A 19,359-nucleotide genomic window follows, 5' to 3' on the forward strand; every position below is an offset into this window, starting at 1 on the left:
CTCTGTAAATATTAACCATTATAACTATACAGGTTTTGCTGTGTATGGTGGGGGCAGAGGCCAATATATTTACCATAAAATTTTAGCTTATTAATCATAGAAGAAATTCTGGAAAGCTATTAGCAAGTATGGAAAAGGAAAGAAATTATGTCCGTTTTCACAAAGTCCTTGAGAAACAAGCATTATGATGCATCTCTAAAGATGTGTATTGGGTATAAAGCATGTGTGTTGATGGGTGAGACGGAACTTTGATTTAAGAAGGTTCTGTTTAGGGGCACCTGGGTGGCTCAGTTGGTTAAGTGTCTGACTCTTGGTTTCAGCTCAGGTAATGATCTCAGGGTCCTGAGATCAAGCCCCATGTCAGGCTCCATGCTTAGCACAGAGTCTGTTTTTTCCCCTCCCTCTGCTCCTCCCCAGTCCCCGAAGTGCTCTCTCTCTCTCTCTCTCTCTCTCTTTGCAGTAAGTAAATAAATACTTTTTTTTAGATTTTATTTATTTATTCATGATAGACACAGAGAAAGAGAGAGAGGCAGAGACTCAGGCAGAGGGAGAAACAGGCTCCATGCAGGGAGCCCGACGTGGGACTCGATCCCGGGTCTCCAGGATCACACCCTGGGCTGAAGGCAGCACAAAACCGCTGAGCCACACGGGTTGCCCAGTAAATAAATAAATTATTTTTGAAAAAGAAGGTTCTATTTATTCTTGATCCTATGTGACCCTGACACAATCATTTAACCTCAGCTTTTTCATCTATAGGGTGGGAACTATAACAACCATCATATTCAAAATATATGAGGCTCAAATGTCATAATGGATCTTTGGTGTCCACAGAGCTGGCTTGGAGCCTTGGCCTTATCACTTATTAGCTTGTGTAGCCTGGAGCATTTTCCTCAACATCAACCTCAATGAAAAAAGTATATAAAACACTCAGCTAAGTGACAGACACATAATAAGTCCTCAGTAAATGGTTGCTGTTGTTATGATGTGAGTGCTTCGAAAAATATAAGGTGTATGACTTCACGAAGATTATTATTGTAAGTTATGATAAATGTGCTGTCTTTTATATGCATTGAAGTGTTGCTGCTCAGCTGCTGGCAGTAAGGTATAAACTATGATTTTCCATCCCTCCTCCCCTTTCAGGTGCTGCTCCAACTGACAACTGGAAAGGTAGCCGAGAGAGGGTGACAGGTCTAGTCCCTGTGGATGATGTAATTAGTGCATCTCTTCATCACTGAAGCTAAGAGGCTGCTTCTCATACTGACTTTCATTCCAGACTCTCAAAATTTTGAAATGCTGACAGCTTTCATAAAATTGTTCTTTATCCTTTCAGCGAACCAGTTACAATCACAAACTCGCGAGGCAAGGACAGGCGTGCAGGTTCGTCTGTGGTAGAAGGTAGAAACCACTGGTTTGGGCCCCAGTTGATGCTGCCCTGTAGAAGGGGGCAGGGACATGTGCAGGGTCGCAGGTGAGCAGTCTATCTATGGAAATGAAGCAACTGGTGCTTGGCACTGTTTGGGCATTAACCAATATTCCACCAGCCAGAGATTGCTCAACAGAGCACACCTCTTCCTGCCTCCACCCAGGGAAAATGTTGGAACGGGGGACAGAGAAATCTCCAAATGGACTCATCTTAGAGTCAGTCCAACCCTGGACTCATTGGCTTCCTCTCTAGCCTTCTCCACCAATCCATCTCCTTGACAAGATTATTGCGAGGAAGGAGTTAATGAGTACACAGCTTTATTTTCCTTGGAAGAGAGATACAAAACAGGCTCAGAGCAGGGCTGTCATCACCCTGCAAGTCTTCAGGGGTTTTATAGGTAATTATTAACCCTTTGTGGCATCCCTGAGGAGAAAAAAAACCTTTATGCTGAAAGCACCTACTAAAATTTTCCATGTGTCGTATGTATATGGACTCTCAATTTTTTCCAGTGTTATGATTCAAAAACACCTTACAAATCAGCCTTAAGTGTATGTAGCCCTAAACAGTTGCACTGCCCCTCATGTCCTATATCAAAATGGATCCTTCCTTAACTGTCTTTGCACTCAGGTCAGAAGTACCATTATGTTTGTTTTCCATTTGAGAAAACTGAGGCTGAAGGCAAGGTTTCATGGGTAATGAGGCCTGGCTAGAATCCAGGTCTTCTGACTGCTGCCCTGGTGCTCTTCTAATGTACTGAACATGATATAAAGCCTCTTCCAACAATGAGAAAGCACTTCTGAATCTCAGTGTTCTATAAAACCACCAATTATCACCACCCAGAACTGTAACAAACTGCCATAATTCGGTCCTCTGGAATTTGTGTTTAAAAAAAAAAAAGTAATTCCCATGATCAACCTGCTTTCTTGTTATTTTATCATTTGCTCCCCCCCCCTTGGTGATTTCAGGTTATTTAAATTGGGGTTTCTCTTTTTCAATGGGTTTAAGAGGTTTAATGGCCAAGAGGAGACATGTAGCAATTCTCACTGGGGATTTGATTCCATGCCGACCCCCGGAGATTGGTCTCTGGTAGGTTAAAATGAACCAGAAAACCTAAAATCCCTGCACGACCCCTTCAAGGAATAAATAACTATTTAAAATTGTGAAGATGGCAGTGAAGGAAAATGGGGACCCAGAGTCACCAAATCCACTCTTGCTCTGTGCTAAGTGTGCCAAGACTTGCACTTTGATAAGCAGGGACGCGGACTCCCTTAGAAATTTGTCATTGTTGTTGTTGTTGTTCAGGTCTCCTTGATCTCAGGTTGTGGCCACAGATGATGAATTCTCTCCTGAGCCCAACATCACTGCTCTCCAAGCTCACACTCTCCTTTCAATCACAAGCAGGTTGCTAGTATGTGGGCAAACTTCCATACATGGTATGGGGAGCAGACATGACTTCATGCTCTGCTGTAGACAAGAGGAACTGCCAAGGCTCAGGCGCCCAGTCCCCCCAAGTGTTCCTTGGTTTTGGAATGCTTCTCTCTGGCTGCGTGGTAACTAGACCACAGGGGATGCTTTACATTTGTAGGCACACCCTTACCTTGCAGAGTCTCAAACCCAACTTCCAGAACCTCAGTGTCCCAAAAGAGCATCGTACGGGCACACTCACAAGCATTTGGAAAACATCTGACAATAAATAATCCATTTTATAATACTTCTATGGAAGAGACCTGCAAGATAATTTTAGGTCAGCCGCTCAAGAGGTTCAATGAGTTCAACATCTTTTTGCCACATATGTTGTTTCATCTGGGGGTAGGGGTGAGGCTGGAGGACCTGACAGTTTTGTTTAAGGAAATGTTCATGGGTATTCTACATAAATTACTGTTTTGTGTTCCTTGGTCTCGAAAAGTCTAAGAAACATTGACATAAAGGACCTCATAAATTTGGGGACCCTTCAAATTCCATTCTTAGGTTTATTATTATTTTCCCGAAAGGCATTACAACACAGAGATCCATTTCTTCTTGTCCAGATGGAAGGTGTATGTTTATGTGGATTTCAAATGAAACATCAAAACTGATTAAAGCCCTGGGTAGATGGGTCCGGTGTGACATTTTTCTGATAGTGTTTCTTGGGAATCATATTTGGATTGATTTACACACACATTTGAGCATTGCTTTGGGCATCACCGCTGAGATCATGCATAAAAAGACAGAGAGAGAGAGAGAGAGAGAGAGAGAGAGAGAGAGAGAGAGAAAGTGAGGCACCATTATAGCTGATAGCATACTTAATCAGAAGAGGTAGGTGGAGAAATAGAAGAGGAGGAGGGAAATAAGGAGAAAGGAAACCAGTAACCACCAGACATGCTCCTCTGGTTGAGGCAAAGTTTAACATCTCAATTAAGATAAGCCCTCTTAGAATACATCAAATGGGTAACAAAACCCTTTAAACACGTTTCGCTTTTTTTTTTCTTTCTTTCTGAGCCGCAGCTCTTCTCCTCCTGTTTTCCATAAAACACAAAGTCAGATTTCATTTGCTGGAGCAAATGTCTTTCGAAAGACTTGACTTGCTGCATTCGTGCAGTCATGTTAGAAACTTGCATACACTTGGAAAGGGACGGGAGACACCAGCAAAACCCAAAACGCCCAGAGGGGCAGCTATGTGTTAGGGGGCTGATCTTTCCCCTTTCTCACTGCGCGCTTGCGTGTGTGTGTGTGTGTGTGTGTGTGTACACGCGCGCTCGACCTCACGGTGGTTTGGACACCACACGGCTACTGTGTTCGGACTTGTAAGGGCTACACTTAGGAGATCTGCAACAATCACTATTTTTTCCTTCTACTCTGTCTCCTGAAAGCCGGCTTAAGAAGACTCAGATTTAAACAAACGAGCAGACAAAGCGCCTCTCCCTCTGGAGCCTGCAACATTTTCAGAAGTTCCCTTTAAACGAGGGTTAGGGGTGGGCGTGCGTGTGTGTGCACCCTGGAGACCCGGTTCCTGCAGTCCACGCTCCCTTTGGTAACCGAGGACGCACTGCTGGATTTGAGAGGTCAAGAACAAGGCAGGAGCGGGAAGGAGCTCCAAGTTGCGCGAAGAGGAAGGCGGCCAGCCCTCTTGAAATGACTGGTAGGAAATCTGCGGAGTCGGAAATCTGTGCCCTGGGTCTCGCAGGGCGGCTGGAGCGTGGGCACAGATTTCGCTCTCCATCCCCGGCCCTATTCACAGCCAGGGGAGAAGAGAAGGAAGCGGGTGGCCAGGACGACTGCAGAAGCGGAGGCGTTACCCTCTCCATCAACTTTCTCTCCTCCCCTAGACCCCGAGGGCACGTCTCGCCTCCACTCCCCAGCCCGCAGCCAGCTTCTCCGCTACCAGACGTGGGCACGTCCCCTTTAAGGGTCGGAGGCCGCCTCTCCCTTTCGCCTCCTCCCGGTCCCCCGCCCTTCACACCTTGGGTGGGAAAAGGGAGCGGGGCGGGGCTTCCCGAGGGGCGGGGGCGGGACCGCGGCGAGCGCGCCAATGGCTGCGCAGCCTGGTCGCCCTGGTCTCCGGCAGCCAATGAGCAGCGGGCTGGGGGGCGTGGCGGGCGCCGCCGCAAAGCGTCCGACGTGGGCCGGCGGGAGGCGGCGGGGCGCGGAGCCCAGGGGGTGTGTGCGGGCGCGCGGCTCGGGCTGCGGGGCTGAGCGCCCTCCGTGCAGGCGAGGAGCGCCGGCCGAGCCGCTGCCCTGCTGCCGGGGAGCCCGGGGCTTGCAGGAGCGCCGCCGGCGGCTGCGGAGCGGCCCGGGCAGCGCGGGCGGACTAGCGCGGCCGGCCATGCCCCGGCGCGGAGCCTAGCGCGCAGCGGAGCCCCCCGCCCGCCCGCCGCTCGACCGCCGCCCGCCCGCCGCCCGCCGTCGCCCCGGAGCCTCGCAGCCTCCGCGCCCGGACCTCGCCGCGCGCCGCAGACAAGATGGCGCGGCCGGTCCGGGGAGCGCTCGGGGCCCCGCGCCGCTCGCCGCGTCCTGTCCTGCTGCTGCTGCTGCTGCTGCCGCTGCCGCTGCTGCTCCGGCCGGGGTCGGCGGCGGCCGAGCCGCGAGCGCCCTGCGCGGCCGCCTGCACTTGCGCGGGGGACTCGCTGGACTGCGGCGGGCGCGGCTTCGCGGCGCTGCCCGGGGACCTGCCCGCCTGGACGCGGAGCCTGTGAGTGCCGGCCGCCCTCCCCCGAGCCCGGGGCGCTGCCCCTCGGGGCCGGGGCGCACGTGCGGGCGAGGTTGCACGGGCCGCTGGCGGGGAGGCTGGGTGCGGAGGAGCGGGCGTGGGTGCAGGGCGGTGGGCTCCGGCCGGTGAGGGACTGCGAGGGAGCCGGCGCGCGTGTGCGTGGCCGCAGAGTGGGAAACCTCTGGAAGCCCGTCTGGGGTCTGCGGGTCTCTACCTCTTTTTTTTTTTTTTTTTTTCCCTTTCCCCCTCTCCTGTAGCCCGACTCTTCGGTGTCTGAGCTCCTCCGCCTTCCAGTGCGCAATGAAGGAAGGTGACTCTCGGCTCCGGTCTTCTTGCATTTACATTATGTATCAGCGAGAGTGCGTGTGCGTAGCTGCCTCCGAGTCCCACAGGACCGTGGTGGCCTGACTTGGCTCCGGCCGGGGTACAAGCCTGCCTACACCCAAGTTTGGGGGCCTTCAGAGTTCCTGGATATGTGACTGCTGCGTGTGTGCGTGTGTGTGTGAATGAGTGGGGTGTCTTGATCCCTTTCCACCTGATGGGCATCAGGGAACTGTGTTCCAGACCCTTCCTGTCTATTCCTTAGGGGCCCTGTTGGGCTTCATGAGGCAGTGGGGTGGAGCCCCACACTTCATTGCTCCCCCGTAAATGGTGCAAACTAGGAGTAGTGCTACTCCAGGAGAAGGTGCCAGGGTCCTGGTTGCTTTAAGCTGTCTGTTTCACCCGAAAGAAGCTCTTTTCTGGGCTGTCAGGATCTCGGCCTGTGACGGCTTTAGTGGGACCCTACTTACAGGAGATTTGGCAGGAAGAAACCGCTTTAGACGTCTGTAAACATAGTAGAATAGAATAGGCTCTTTTCTATTCTAAGAAATCTGGTTCGAGAGTCAAAAAAGTCCTATCCAGTTATGGGTAATTAGCATCTCTGCAGAACTATCAGTACCTTCTGGAAAAGGCCTCGCTTGAATCGTCTCCTTTTCAGTTGCATAATTGGGCACCTTTCCTAGAACATATAGGGGCACGGGAGGAACCTCAGGCATGACATTCACCATTTAAAGAAGAGAAAACTGGTGACACAAGTTTTAAACGACACCTGTGGGCTTGGTCTAAGAAAATGTGGTCTGGGTATCTGGGACCGGGCACGTGGATCTGTAACTTACCACGCAGCCTGATGATCAAGTACTGTGGAGTTTTGAAACTGGATTTTTGTTGGGGTTAGGTTTTTCTCTGCAATTTTCTGCTGCTTCTGTGGAATTCACTGCGTGAAAACCAGTGGTCTTGGGCGGGGGGGGGGGGCTAGGGGGTTAATACAGGAGGTGGCTGTTAAGTAGTGGGAGACAGAGCCCAGCATTGCCAGATAGAATCCTGTTTACTTGGGGCAGTCTGGGGTATGGTGGTTTTCCCTTTACATATTACTAAGATAGTTTTTAAAATAAAATCATGTGGGCAGAATCAGAATAACTTCTCAAGTGTTCACCTGTTGGAAGAATGACTACCAGTGCCATGTGTCAGTGGCATTGTGGGGAAGGCACTTAGTACAGAAGTGGTGACTGCGCAGAGAGGACAGGGTGTCCTCTTATTTGCACTTCCCGGTGGTCACAAGATCCACTTTGCCTTGTCCTTTAATTTTTGGAGCAAAACTAGCCACTTTCGGGGCTTCCCGTTGCTTAGGAGTGACATTTCACATGACATAAGTACCTTTTAAATTGCAGTCTTTTCTCTTTTACTCACACATTTGATGACCAATAAATTCCAAACTGCCTGCTTTGAGCCTCACTAGATTTGATCCTACTGATTACGGTGTTAACCGATTAGATTTTGAGATATGAATGGTGATTTCTGATTAGTATGTGGCAATACCACGTTACAAAATGGGTATCTTTTGAAAAATATGTGTGAAGTCATTTTTTTCTGATTAAAGAAAAATGAAGTGTGTGTGTGTGTGTGGTGTGTGTTTCTAGACCAGATTTCTTCATTTAAGTCATTAGTCTTATTCTGAGTTTTCCATCGGGATATTTATATGGTTTAAATTCCTGGCTCTGATTCAGCAAGACTTTAGGGGAGAAAGTCTCTGTATATAATAAAATAAAATATCTTGTAGTTTCACCAAGTTTACACCCTCCCAGTCCATTGTGTCTAGAAAATGCTTTGAGCTCATTTATAACCCCATGAACTAGATTTACTGCAGCTAGTTCAAACAATTTCAGGCTGTGGGTTGGAGATAGAAGGGGACCTGTGGCTTTATGGAACTTTTTTTTTTTTAACTTTTGTAAACAGAGCATCTAATTTTGGAGTTGCTCCTAGGCCTAGTGTACAGAAAGTAAAACTTTTTAATAGTAAATGTAAATGCAGTTTGAATAGGAAAAAAATGGAATGGCAGTGGTAGAAGGGAAAATGCGTTCATTCCTGGAGCCTGAGGATAACGTCTTCACAATAACTTATGGTTGTAGTAGTTGAGCCATAACTGAGTCTGCCATCCCATTACGTAGGTGAGATTGGCATAGTCCAACCAGCACATTCATAAATAGCACCAAGCGTTGCCAAGCCTTATTCCAACTTCCCAGAACCTTAGAAGAAGTTGAACTTCTTAGAACTTAGATGTTTGCTTTCTTTGAAATTATTTTTGAGAGCAGGGCTTCAGAAGCTGTTTGAGCAGTATTAAATACAATTTACCTTAGACTCTTTCTTGTGGCATAAAGTTGAGCACAGTATGTGGCTAGTGTAACTGTTCTGGGACTGAATGGTGGCTTATGGGATTGTGATTGGAAAGAGGGCAGGCCCTGGAGGAGCAAATCCAGATTCTCAGTCGTTCTTATTGGGAGGGAAGGTGACACAGCATTTGAAAGCCAGGATTTTGACTCAAGGACTCCTCGTGCAGTTATCCGGAGCCACATTCAGATGAGTGTATTGATTTGGGTCTCTTTGTATTATGCCTCCTTAGGTATTTGCGGTATCAAACCTGGGGGCTTAAGTGTAACCTTGTCAGTTCTGGCACAAAAAGTGGTGCTCAAGATTGCATTAGAAAATAAACACCAGCCAGAGGTTGCCATTGTAGTTGTGTAGCAAAGAGGGACTTTGTCTTTCAAATTTTACAGCTGTGCTAGAAGGGCCAGGTGTGCAGGGTGTTGTGAATTAAGGATTTGGAACGTACTTCCCATCCTGTTTATGCAAATTAGACTTAAAGTGATGATGACCAGATTGTTCCAGAACCTCAGGTGAGATTTGTGTGTGTGGTGTGTGTGTGTGTGTGTGTGTAAGAAGTTGATGATTGTAAGGATTGTCCTCAGGTCTTCCCTTCAGCCCATTTTTCTCTTTGTGTCCCTATATAACTTACAAAGAACTCATCAGACCTTAAACATCATCCAATTTCTGAGGATGGACAAAGGGTTGTTGGGAATATGGGTTAATGGCCAAAAATCTGGAAGGTGCAAGTGCTTTCAGAGTTTTGAGGACATTTAGCTTGGGCTCAGAGTCCTTTCCTTTGCAACAAGTGTCAGAAGCCTGGTCTCCCTTCCCCTCCAAGATGCAGTGTTTGTCTATTACTAGTTCTCTGACACCTGTTTTGAGTAAGGGAAGTCTGGCAAATAAAATTAGTTGCCTTGAGAGAAAGGCACACTATTTCAGTCCCTCTGATATGAAATGATAGCCATCAAAATCCAAATTTGTGAATACTGTGAAATTAGGAAGTGTATGGAGACTCCCGGGTTCCCAAATAAGTGAACTGTGTTGGCACACAGTGCCCCTCTTGCCTTCAGGATGTCAGAACTGTCCATGCCCCCTTTCCCAGGGACCATTTTCAAAAGAAAATATCTCTTTCAATAATTACATTTGGTCACTAGATTTCACAAACTTTGGACTCTGGAATGTATCGTCAGGAATAATTCATCATCTCCAAAAAACTGAAGATGTTTCAATGTAATAAGAGCTCTTTCCTACTAGATGTCCCGATGTCCCGGCAATCTAGCTCTGCTCCTTTGGCTAGAGATTTCTCTCCCTGCAGAGCTCATTTCTTTGCCTGTGTTCCCCATGCAGCCTGCCCTGAGCGCGTTGGGATGGCCTCTGGCTGACCTTTCTCTCCCTCAGAGACCATGCTCACAATGAAAGGGCCTCTCCCCCATTCTGCAGAAGTGTCTCCTTGGTGCAAAGGCTGTTCAGCGTCCTCCCTTTCAGGGTGGACAGGAATGCAAGAGAGCCACTAGGGTTTTGTGTCACTTAACAATGCACCTGGCCCAGTTCTGTGCACCTGCTGAAGCCCTGAAGGCCTGTTAGTTAGGGAAGGGGAGGTTATTTAACATAGCCTGTGGTTATTTTAAAAGTGACAACCACAGGAGAGAGAAGTCTGGAAAAGGGATTCATTGAATTTAAAGTCTCTATAAGTAAATAATGGATGTTGGTTGTACCGCCGCCGTCTTTTCTTTTTCCCCATTTGTTTAAAACTCCAAGGGATTCTTCTGACTTACTCCATAGGTTGAAGGACTTTAGGTTTTCCTAAGCAAGCCTAATTTTCAACTCCTTTTGAAAGAGCTTGGGGACATTTACTCCTTCCCCCTCCCCAGAAACTGCAATTTGAAACCCTGGGGTCTTTTAAAAGCCCAACAGGACTCTGGGCTGTGTTAATATTCAGAGCTGTTTACAATGGATGCAGATTCAAAGGCTGAAGGCATTGTCTTGAGACAGGAGGGAGGAGGGGTGGAAGCAAAATTCCCAGGCAGAGGAGGGAAAATATCTAAAAATCCCCAATGTTCCTTGGCCTGTGGGAAATTCAGGGACTGTTAGTGGTGTTTTTCTATGACTTATGCATGACCTTGGGCCTATGCGGTCCCTTCCATCTGCCTCATGGATTCAGTTCATGTTGTGTGTCAGTAATGTGATTGTCCTCTGCTTATGTGCCCAGTTCAAGTTTGAGAATCAGTTAAGAAGCTCAGATCTGTTCGTGTCTTCCCATGCAAAGAAGTAGGACTTTAAAGACCAAAGGTTAAAATTTTCACAGTAGTTTACCCACTTGAAACCTTCACTTATTTTTTTATATAACTGATAGACTAATAACTAATAATTAGGCTAATAACTAATATAACTAATAGAGTTTAATAGTACAGACTCACCAGTTAATTGGCCAATTCCATGATTGTGGCTAAGAAAGTTTTGACTGAAAATCTTTTTTTTTTAATTTGTATTTTTAAAAGATTTTATTTATTTCTTCATGATAGACAGCGGGGGCGGGGGGTAGACAGAGGGAGAAGCAGGGTCCATGCAGGGAGCCCGATGTGGGACTCGATCCCGGGACCGCGGGGTCATGTCCTGAGTGGAAGGCAGATAGATGCTCAACCTCTGAGCCACCCAGGGATCCCAAGAAGTTGCCAGTTTTTATGCTGGTTTTTGTTTCTCGTTTTTTTTTATTTTTTTATTTTTTATTTTTTTTTATTTTTTGGAGGGAGTATGCTTCTGGATTTTTCTTATCCAAGGACTTTTTTGCTTTATATGTTCCTATATCATTACATTTTTTTATAATCTAATACTTTCTATGTGGTTTTTATCCAAGTATGTTCTGCATACTCTTCTGAAACACAAGCTGTAAGCCCAGCTGCTTACAGAAGTCACTTGGTTTCTTAAAAAACTGTTCCTTCATTTCACTGGGTTTCAAGCTTTTTGTGTTTTGCCTTCAGTTGTTGTCTTTGTCCTCAAAATGAGCATTCCCTGTGTTGGGTATTGGGTTGGGTTGTTGGTGGGGAGGAGACTGGGTGAGGGTGAAGCTTTCTTCACCTCCACTCTGTTTCATATGTGGATACCCTCATCCCTGGTGATCACACCGGCACACACCCTTCACTAGGGAACAGTGATGAAGAGATTGCAAATTACTTCGAGAGGCCATCCCCCACCACCCCACAGCTCCTGTGTGATTTGGGGCAAACGTCTCTAATAAAGGGGATTGTATTAGTCCATGTGGCAGCTGCTGTGAAGACAGATACACATGTGTTTAGTCCACTTCCTCAATATAAGTCTCTCAATTCACTGCTGATTCTGGAGCCCAGTTCCGAGTTGAAAGCCTCAGTAACTCAAGGTTTACATCTTCTCATGGCCAATCCTTCCACGTCAGATTTCTTGGTGACAGATGCTTCCTAGGAAAAGCTGACTTGTCCGAAATGAGGACCTGTTTTGGAGTTGGCAGGTGGCAGGGCTCACATCCCACGCAGCCTTCTCTCATGAAGTTTTTGGTGATATGTATAAAGTGAAACAAGTAAAATTTCATATGCCCTTGGGAATCTCAGGCCAACCTGGAGGGCTGGCGGGAAGCTGTGAACAGTTGCAGCAAATTATACAAATTATACAATTAGCAAAAATTATTGAGGTGGTTTATAAATGTATTCCAGTTGTGCAAATACTTCTGTCCCTTTAGCATTATCCTTTGGGAGGTGGCTATGGGAAGGAGGCAGAGAAGTGAGAGGCCCTTAAACTAATAGTTTTATCCTATTATTTCCCTGGTTTCACTGAAACTGAACCCTACTGAGACGCAGGTTGTGCCTCTTGGTCGATAGCTTGGAAGCCTGCAGGTGCGCCCTTCCAGGCAGGGGTTAGGTTTCAGACTCCGGGGCCAGCTGAATGCCGCGCTGTACCCATTTCTCTTTGGAAATATTTGAGGGTGGAGGAGGGGTGAGGGGTGTTGATTGTTGGGTTGTACACAGAGAGCTGAAGAGCTCTGACATTTTTCATTTGTTTTGGTTTGTTTGCAGCTATATTGTATGGGACACGGGTGGTGAGCACAGGGTCATTTCTGGAATCTGGCAAGGATGCCACCTGAAAAGCCATTTGCTGTTACTCCTGCACCTGTACCTGTGTCCTTTCCCCAGTGAATGGCCGTGATTCACAGCCTTGCCCACGTGAAGGGCTACGATTGTTGGCGTCTTTATTACTATTTAATCTGGCATAACCGGTAAAGCCCTTTGTGTGAACAACCAATCCGTTCATCTCTGCAAGTCCTAATACAACTTGGTTTCCTTATGAACCAGGATGCAGGTTCCAATCACTGCTTGTTCAGTTTGTTTTGGCAAAAGGTGGCATTCAGGGAGTTTAAAGAAAGCATGGCCTGTCTCTCTTTAAGCACTTCGCATTGATTATTCTTTAAACTTCTGTGGTGAACAGGTCTCTAATCTTCTAAGATCTGCAGGGTTTTGTTTTGTTTTGTTTGTTTTTCCTCAAGGTCTCATTATTAGGAATTCAGTGAATGAAATGAATGAGGGTCTGTCCAGCAAGCAGAATTACTTAGTTGTTAAGAAACAAGGTGAAAATAATGGAGGATTTTTTTAAGCTGATTAAAAAAAAATCCACAGCATCATCATCTTCTGAGGCTCCTTTGTGCAGCATTTAGCAAGTGACCCCCCACCCCCACTTCCTATCCTTTGTTCCTTCCACCAATTTATAATCTGTCATTCAAATAATTTGTCACTTAGAGCATACGTTGCACTGATAAATTCTCTCTCTCGATGCATTCTTGATGATAGCCTAGAGACTCTGAGAAGTATCTAACTTTTGAACTGGAGGACAGATAATCCTGCTTTCTACCAAACCCTATAGTTGCAGAGCTCTTTGCTTTCTTGAAAGCATTTGTGTATCAGACATTAGCACTTTGGACTGGTTGGAGAGAACTTGACTAGGCAACGTCTGCTGGTCTTGAGTATCTTTTCTTACCTTTTTATTAAGGAGCTACCAGACATCTCTGGAAGTGGATAGGGAGAGGTAGTGAACTCTCTGTACCATCCACCAGCTTCAACAATGATCACCCCATGGCTCCTCCCGTTTGATCTGTGCCCCAACACACTTTTCACCTTTCATGTTTTTTGGAAGCAAATCCAAACATGCCATTTCATGTGTAAATGTATCAGATATTATTATTATGAACAGCTTTATCAAGATATAATTCACATAACATACAGTTCACTATAGGGTGATTTTAAGAAATGTAAATTTGAACAACTTTTGGGGAAAAAAAAAAACCCACATCATTTAAGTGTGTTTTTCCAAAAGGAATTTTGGTTAAGCTGTCTTTACAGAATGTTTATTGAGCATGTACTGTGTGCACTCTGACTTTGTGTGTTCTAAGAATAGGATTCCCCCCCCTCCTTCTTCTGGGAGGTGCTTAGAAAGTTCTTTGGTCCTATAGGCCTTTGCCAGGAGTATGCAATTTTGAACTATCCTCTCTCCCCACATAGCTCTTCATTGAGATGTTTCTACAATGCTATTAATTGCTGATTAGAAGCCACTTGTGAACAAACATAACTTCGAATGGGTCATTTAAAAAGTGATATTTCAGATCTTGTTGGTTAATAGAGGGGTAATTAGCCGTTGGGTGTAGTTAGGTCTCCAGTCTGAACCAAGTTAACTGTTGTTTACTTTGCAAGGTCTGACCCTCCAGCTGTGGCTACTTGAAGCTGCTTTAAATAGAGTGAGAGGCACCCTGGAAGAAAATCCTCCAAAAGCAAAGAACTAGGTTCCTGGAACCCTCTGTGCTTGATTTAAATTTCACAGTCTTGAAAATGCTTTTCTTCAAGTAGCTGCAGAATGGTTTTGTTTTGTAGAAGTTTAGTTTCTCCACAGCCTGCACTGCTGTTGTTATTTAGGAGAGACCCTTTGAGAGTTTATGCTGACTGCTGCTTCGTTAGGAATCTGAATGGGAGTCCCTTGTCTCCAAGTTCCGTTTGTGATTGTGCGCTCATCCTGGTTTACGGAATGATTTCCATATCCTATTTGTGAAAATTGAATCCCATATTGATTATGGGGCATTCAGGGGTTTTAAAAGCTGTGCAGTGTGGTCATGTCAAACTCAGAGACAAAGTAAGCTTAATTAAACTTCTGTGATATTTGTTTAGATACCATCTTACAGTGAATTCTACCTTTGAAAAAGTGGAAGTACATGCCAGAGGGCCCATAAAAAAATTTTTTTTGGGGGGGAGGGTTTAAAATTAAGAAATTTTGACTGTGAATTTAATATCTGTTTTGCAATCTGGGAGAACTACATTCCTTCATCTGATTTCAGCGGTGTGATACAGTGGTCTATCACCATGCAACTTGCCTACGTTGTAGTTTGTGTTTTACCTTTAATTATTTTTTGTTGTTGTTAGTGATTTCCTCTCTCCACCTGGGCTGGTGTGAGTTTCTGGCATACAGGCTCACAGTGCTTGCAAAACTTATAAACAGCCAGAAGAGCTCATTGCTTCCAGGAAGTTGGTTGTTGATGCAGTGAAGTGATGGATGCATGCAGAAGCTGCAGTCTGGAGGGGCTGGGGTTTCCTTCTGTCTTTGGAGGAGAGGAGATCCAGAAAGCAAACTGAAATGTTGTGTAGCTGTTAAAGCCTGCCTCGTCCCAAATTCCTCTGAATGTTTGCTCAGATTTGGTGTCTGTGTAGGACTCTTGGCCACGGGTGATTTGACCTCATCAAGGGCCGTGCTTTGCCCAAGTGAAAAATCAAGAACTCTTCTATGGAGATTTTTGGGTTCTTTCACAAGTTCATTTGAAACAGTACTTAGAAATGATTAAATTATATTGAATTCCAGACGCTCCTAAAATAAAGACTGGTTGACCTCAAATATTATTTGTTGTGGGGGGAGGTCTAGGGAAATTTATTATATCTGAAATCTTGGAATTCAGTACATCTTTCTGGGCAGAAAGGCGACATTTTCATGAAGCTTCATAAAGGGGTTCGTGACCAAAGAGGGATTAAAAACTATTGAACTAAAAGGAAAAATTAATTTTCTTAAGGCTATGAAGGCAGAAATGTGGTAGGATGAAAAAATAGCCTATAGCTGGGTATCAGGAGACCTTGGGGTTTTGTCCCAGCTCAGCCCCTGATCGGTAGTGTAACCTTGGGCTAATGAATTAATTTCCTTTCTGGAAAGGGATGTATGACTTCTAAGACTCCTTATTTTCAGGTTTATGATTCTGTCCTAATTGAAGCAAAGAGGAAATAAGCTTACTACTCATTGGATGGTACAAATTAGAAAATTGAACTGTGTGTCTAGCATACTTCCTTAAAAGTGATCTTTGTATGTCTGGCAGTTCTGAGCAGAATCCTCAAATGGGTAACTGGGCAGCAAAGGAAAATGAGGTGTGCATGAGGACTTCGGAATGAATAGGCCTTTGGGTGTTATTGAAGCAGAGCAAATATTCCATGGTATTTCTTTCTTTCCCTTTGGAAAACTCAAAACTTTGGAAGCTAATGAAGACTTACTTTGGACTTTTGATTTAGCTTTTTAAGATTTAGGTAAAAAAAAAAAACAAGTAAATTAATGGCATGTTTTCCAAAGTTGCTTATCTCTGCTTACCTTGGGGCAGCATCTCTTTCAAGCAAGCCTTCATTGCATACTTGGGATAAGGGAAGTTAGTTGTAAGCGATGCTGATAAACTGCCCTGAATTTCTAGATGGGCCCTCTTGGATGGATTTCCATAGTCCTCTCCAGAGGAAGGGCAGTTACACACCACCTGGTCTGTCCTTTCTGAGCTGGTTCTCCATGGTATGAACATAGTGGATATCAGAGTAGCTTTTAACCGTTTTACCAGGAGATGTCTTGTATGTATCTTTTAAGGCAGAAGCTCAACAGCCTAATATATGTAGTCCAGTGGTGTGGTTTCTCCAATTTTCAATGTCTGTCGCTCACTCTTTTTGGGCAGGTTAATTCCAGAGCTACCCATCTGCCTGTGTTTTCATTGGTTTGCTCTTAGTTAGGCGCCGTTCTTGAAAATTGGGATCCTATCATCACCTGACTCCTTAAAAGACTTTATTTATCATACAGAATCTAGATGTTTTTATTTTGTGATCTGAATACCTCCCTCACTGCCACCTGGAGTCCGTTAGTGATGTCAGTGACAATTCTTGGGTTTTTTTCTTTAGAACAAAGTCTTGGAATTTGGAAGCTTGTTTGGGGATACAGCTAAAATGCAGTAAAGTTGGAGGTACAATTAGTGGTTTGGAACTTGTTGACAGGAAGTTTAACAGGAATTAGGGGCTACTTTCAGGCTAAAGGAAATAATCCAAAGAACTAGAATTTTTTTTTAAGCAGTCCTCTTTTAAGACCTGAAGATGGCCTTTTTTCATGGGCTTTCTGATCAAAATAGACTGAATAATCTTCCCATCATTATGTGAGTCCTTTTGTCAGTGTCAGACATAATCTCTGTTTTTCACTTGACCTTGTTCACTCATTATTTATATCTAGTCCTCTCTCAGTGGCTTCTCCATCTCTCCAATTAGGTAAGTTTTCACACATCTATGTCTTCCTCCTCTTTGATTTTTAAGTAGGAGGGATTGTTCAGGTTCACTTACCTAAGAATCCCCTGACAATTATTATTGCCCTATGACTTTCCTTCTTGGGGCTAGGTGCATCTTTTCTGGGCAGAAGGGAGCTCATGTTTCCATTATTTTTCAAAGGGCATCTGAGGTTTAGCCCCAAAGTGTGATTACTCTTGATTAACCTGTGTGGAGGACCTAACAGAGGTGCTTTTGGAACTTAGATGTAAGGAGTTAGAGGACCTGTTTCTTTGTGCCGAGGACCTGTTTTGCCATCCAGTGTTAGCTGATGAGTAAAGGGATAGATTCAGAGGTGAGTCCTCCTTGTATGGACCTTCAGTGAGAAGTCATAACTTGTGGTTTATTTGATTTTATATGTCAGGGCAAACTTTTGAGAGAATATCTGACCTAAAACAAAAATTATGGATGGTCCTCCCTTCCTTTCTCCTTATTTTCTCCTTTCTGCTTGAGAACCACTTCAAAGAATCAGATGTGTTGGTGCCAGACGCCATGCAGTTATTGTTAAAAGAATTTGGAAATATAATTGAAAACAAACTTTGTTGAGCAGAGCAGATCCAGGCGAGTTCTTATTTTGAGGGAGAAGGGAATTCCAAGTTTTTCCTCTATTTGGAGCTGATGTCTCCGAACACTTGTTCTGTGAGATGAATCATCTGTGAATTCTACATCTGGGAGTTATATATTGGGAAATGGCATTCTTTTTAAATGCAGAAGAAACACAAAAGCTTAAAGTTACAGTGTAGTTGGAAAATTCTAGTCAGAGTTTCAAAAAAAATGAGCATTGAGGTGAAATTGGCAGAATCATTGGATATGAGATTGTGATACCTAAAATAGACATGCCCTTATATGGAAAGCAGCATGCCAGCCACACTTATTTATGGGGACCCCTCCCCTTTGTTTAGAGACACATGACCTTTTAAAAAATTTTGTAAACATCAACGAATTGGAATCATTAGTTGAGGCGAATGTGACTTGGGTCTGAACTGACTTAAGCATTTGTCTTAAACACTTCAAATAAATCCAAGCCATGGTCACCAATGAAAAACCCAGAGCAGTGCAGCGTTTCAAGGTCTCCTGGGGGAAGAAAATGCTATGTCCTCATTCACCGTGTCCTCAAGCCCCCTTCATTCCACATGTGTGGTTGTGAGGAGCGGTGGTAATGGGGATAAAGCAGCCATGTTGTTGGGTGACACAATGGTCAGAGTGGTGGCTCTGGAGTCCAGGCTGCCTGGTGATCTTAGGCAACTGACTCAGGTTCCTCTTGCGTTACCTGAGGATAATTATAATGCCCATCTCATTGAACTTGTTATGAGGACAAAACTGAAATAATTTGTAATTTTTAGAGGAGGGCCTAACACATAGCAGAAGCTTGGGTAAGGTTAGCTACTATTGTTATAATTCTAGCAGTAATAGCAGTTTACAGTTTTGCAGCTGGAATCCTGTCCTTTAATGTAATTATCATCTTAACTCTATGAAATGTAATACCTCTGCATCATACACGAGGCCGGGAATGGTTGGCTGACTTGCTCAGGGTCTAGCCGTTGCCAAAGTCAGAACTCAAACCTGACACTCCATGCTGGTACTTAGAATGACTATGGTAGAAACTAGTACTGTTTGTTTTCTTGTGTTTGTCTTGCTTCGCTTTCAAGTCTGTGTGCTCCTGGAGTCCAGGGATCGGTCCTTCACCTCCTTGGGACCTGAAGCACCTAGCACAGTTGTAGCCGAGCAGCCTGTGCTCCATAAATGGTGTCTTGAATGGGATCTTGAAGAGCATGCTTCTCCATTGGTAGACTCATGTGTCAGAATCCATTTTTGGTGTGCCCCTTTGGTGAAGGGGGTGGTAGCAGGCGCATATGTCTCACCATCTGTTGTTTATTGTTTCTCTTAGGTTGCGGTTTGTGTCCCTGTTCCATGTTTCTTTGGTTTCTGGAGCAACTGCGAATATTATATGCTCAGGGATCAAAAAAGTAAACTATTTATAAACAGTAAAGTATCCTTGGGTTTGGAAAGTGTTTTTCTCAAATGCGTGTATATTTGGTGGCTTTATTATAATCTCACTGATGTATCATTAGACCATTTGTAGACTGAGGCACATTTAAAAGATGGGCGAGTTGTAGCCTGGCCTTGTGTAACCAGCTTACAAACGGCCTTGGTGATAAGGCCCTGGTGTTAACGCTGACCTGAGTGGTGTATTTTTAACTCAAGAACATATAAACAGTTTAGCCTGCCGATGGAGTTTATACTCTGCTGAAATCCTTGGCATGCCTTGAATCCTGCAGCCTTGGGAGATATATGTGGTCCTGGGAGACCGTGGTGGCCACCAGTGACCCTCTGGGCCCTACTCTTCACCTTAAAAAAAAAAAAAAAGAACCCAGCAAGGATGATGAAAGGAAGAAAGGGAGAATTCCTCAGAAGTTTTGTAGGATACATTTTATATCCAGCTTTTCTCCTATACTATTTCA

At 44.9% G+C, this 19,359-nt stretch overlaps 1 protein-coding gene across 2 annotated transcripts in view; it reads left to right on the plus strand.

Annotated features, from left to right (window-relative positions):
• The first annotated feature begins 5,305 nt into the window (after positions 1-5,305).
• LRIG1 (leucine rich repeats and immunoglobulin like domains 1) overlaps positions 5,306-19,359 on the plus strand; it is a 115,310-nt gene continuing 101,256 nt past the window's right edge. For both annotated transcript variants that reach the window (XM_055342873.1, XM_055342874.1), the window contains exon 1: positions 5,306-5,591. In XM_055342873.1, coding sequence (XP_055198848.1) covers positions 5,362-5,591 — 230 coding nt within the window. In that variant the 5' untranslated portion in view covers positions 5,306-5,361. The remainder of the gene's footprint in view (positions 5,592-19,359) is intronic.

This window comes from Nyctereutes procyonoides, unplaced genomic scaffold (assembly GCF_905146905.1).
Source record: "Nyctereutes procyonoides isolate TBG_1078 unplaced genomic scaffold, NYPRO_anot_genome, whole genome shotgun sequence".
NCBI lineage: Eukaryota > Metazoa > Chordata > Mammalia > Carnivora > Canidae > Nyctereutes > Nyctereutes procyonoides.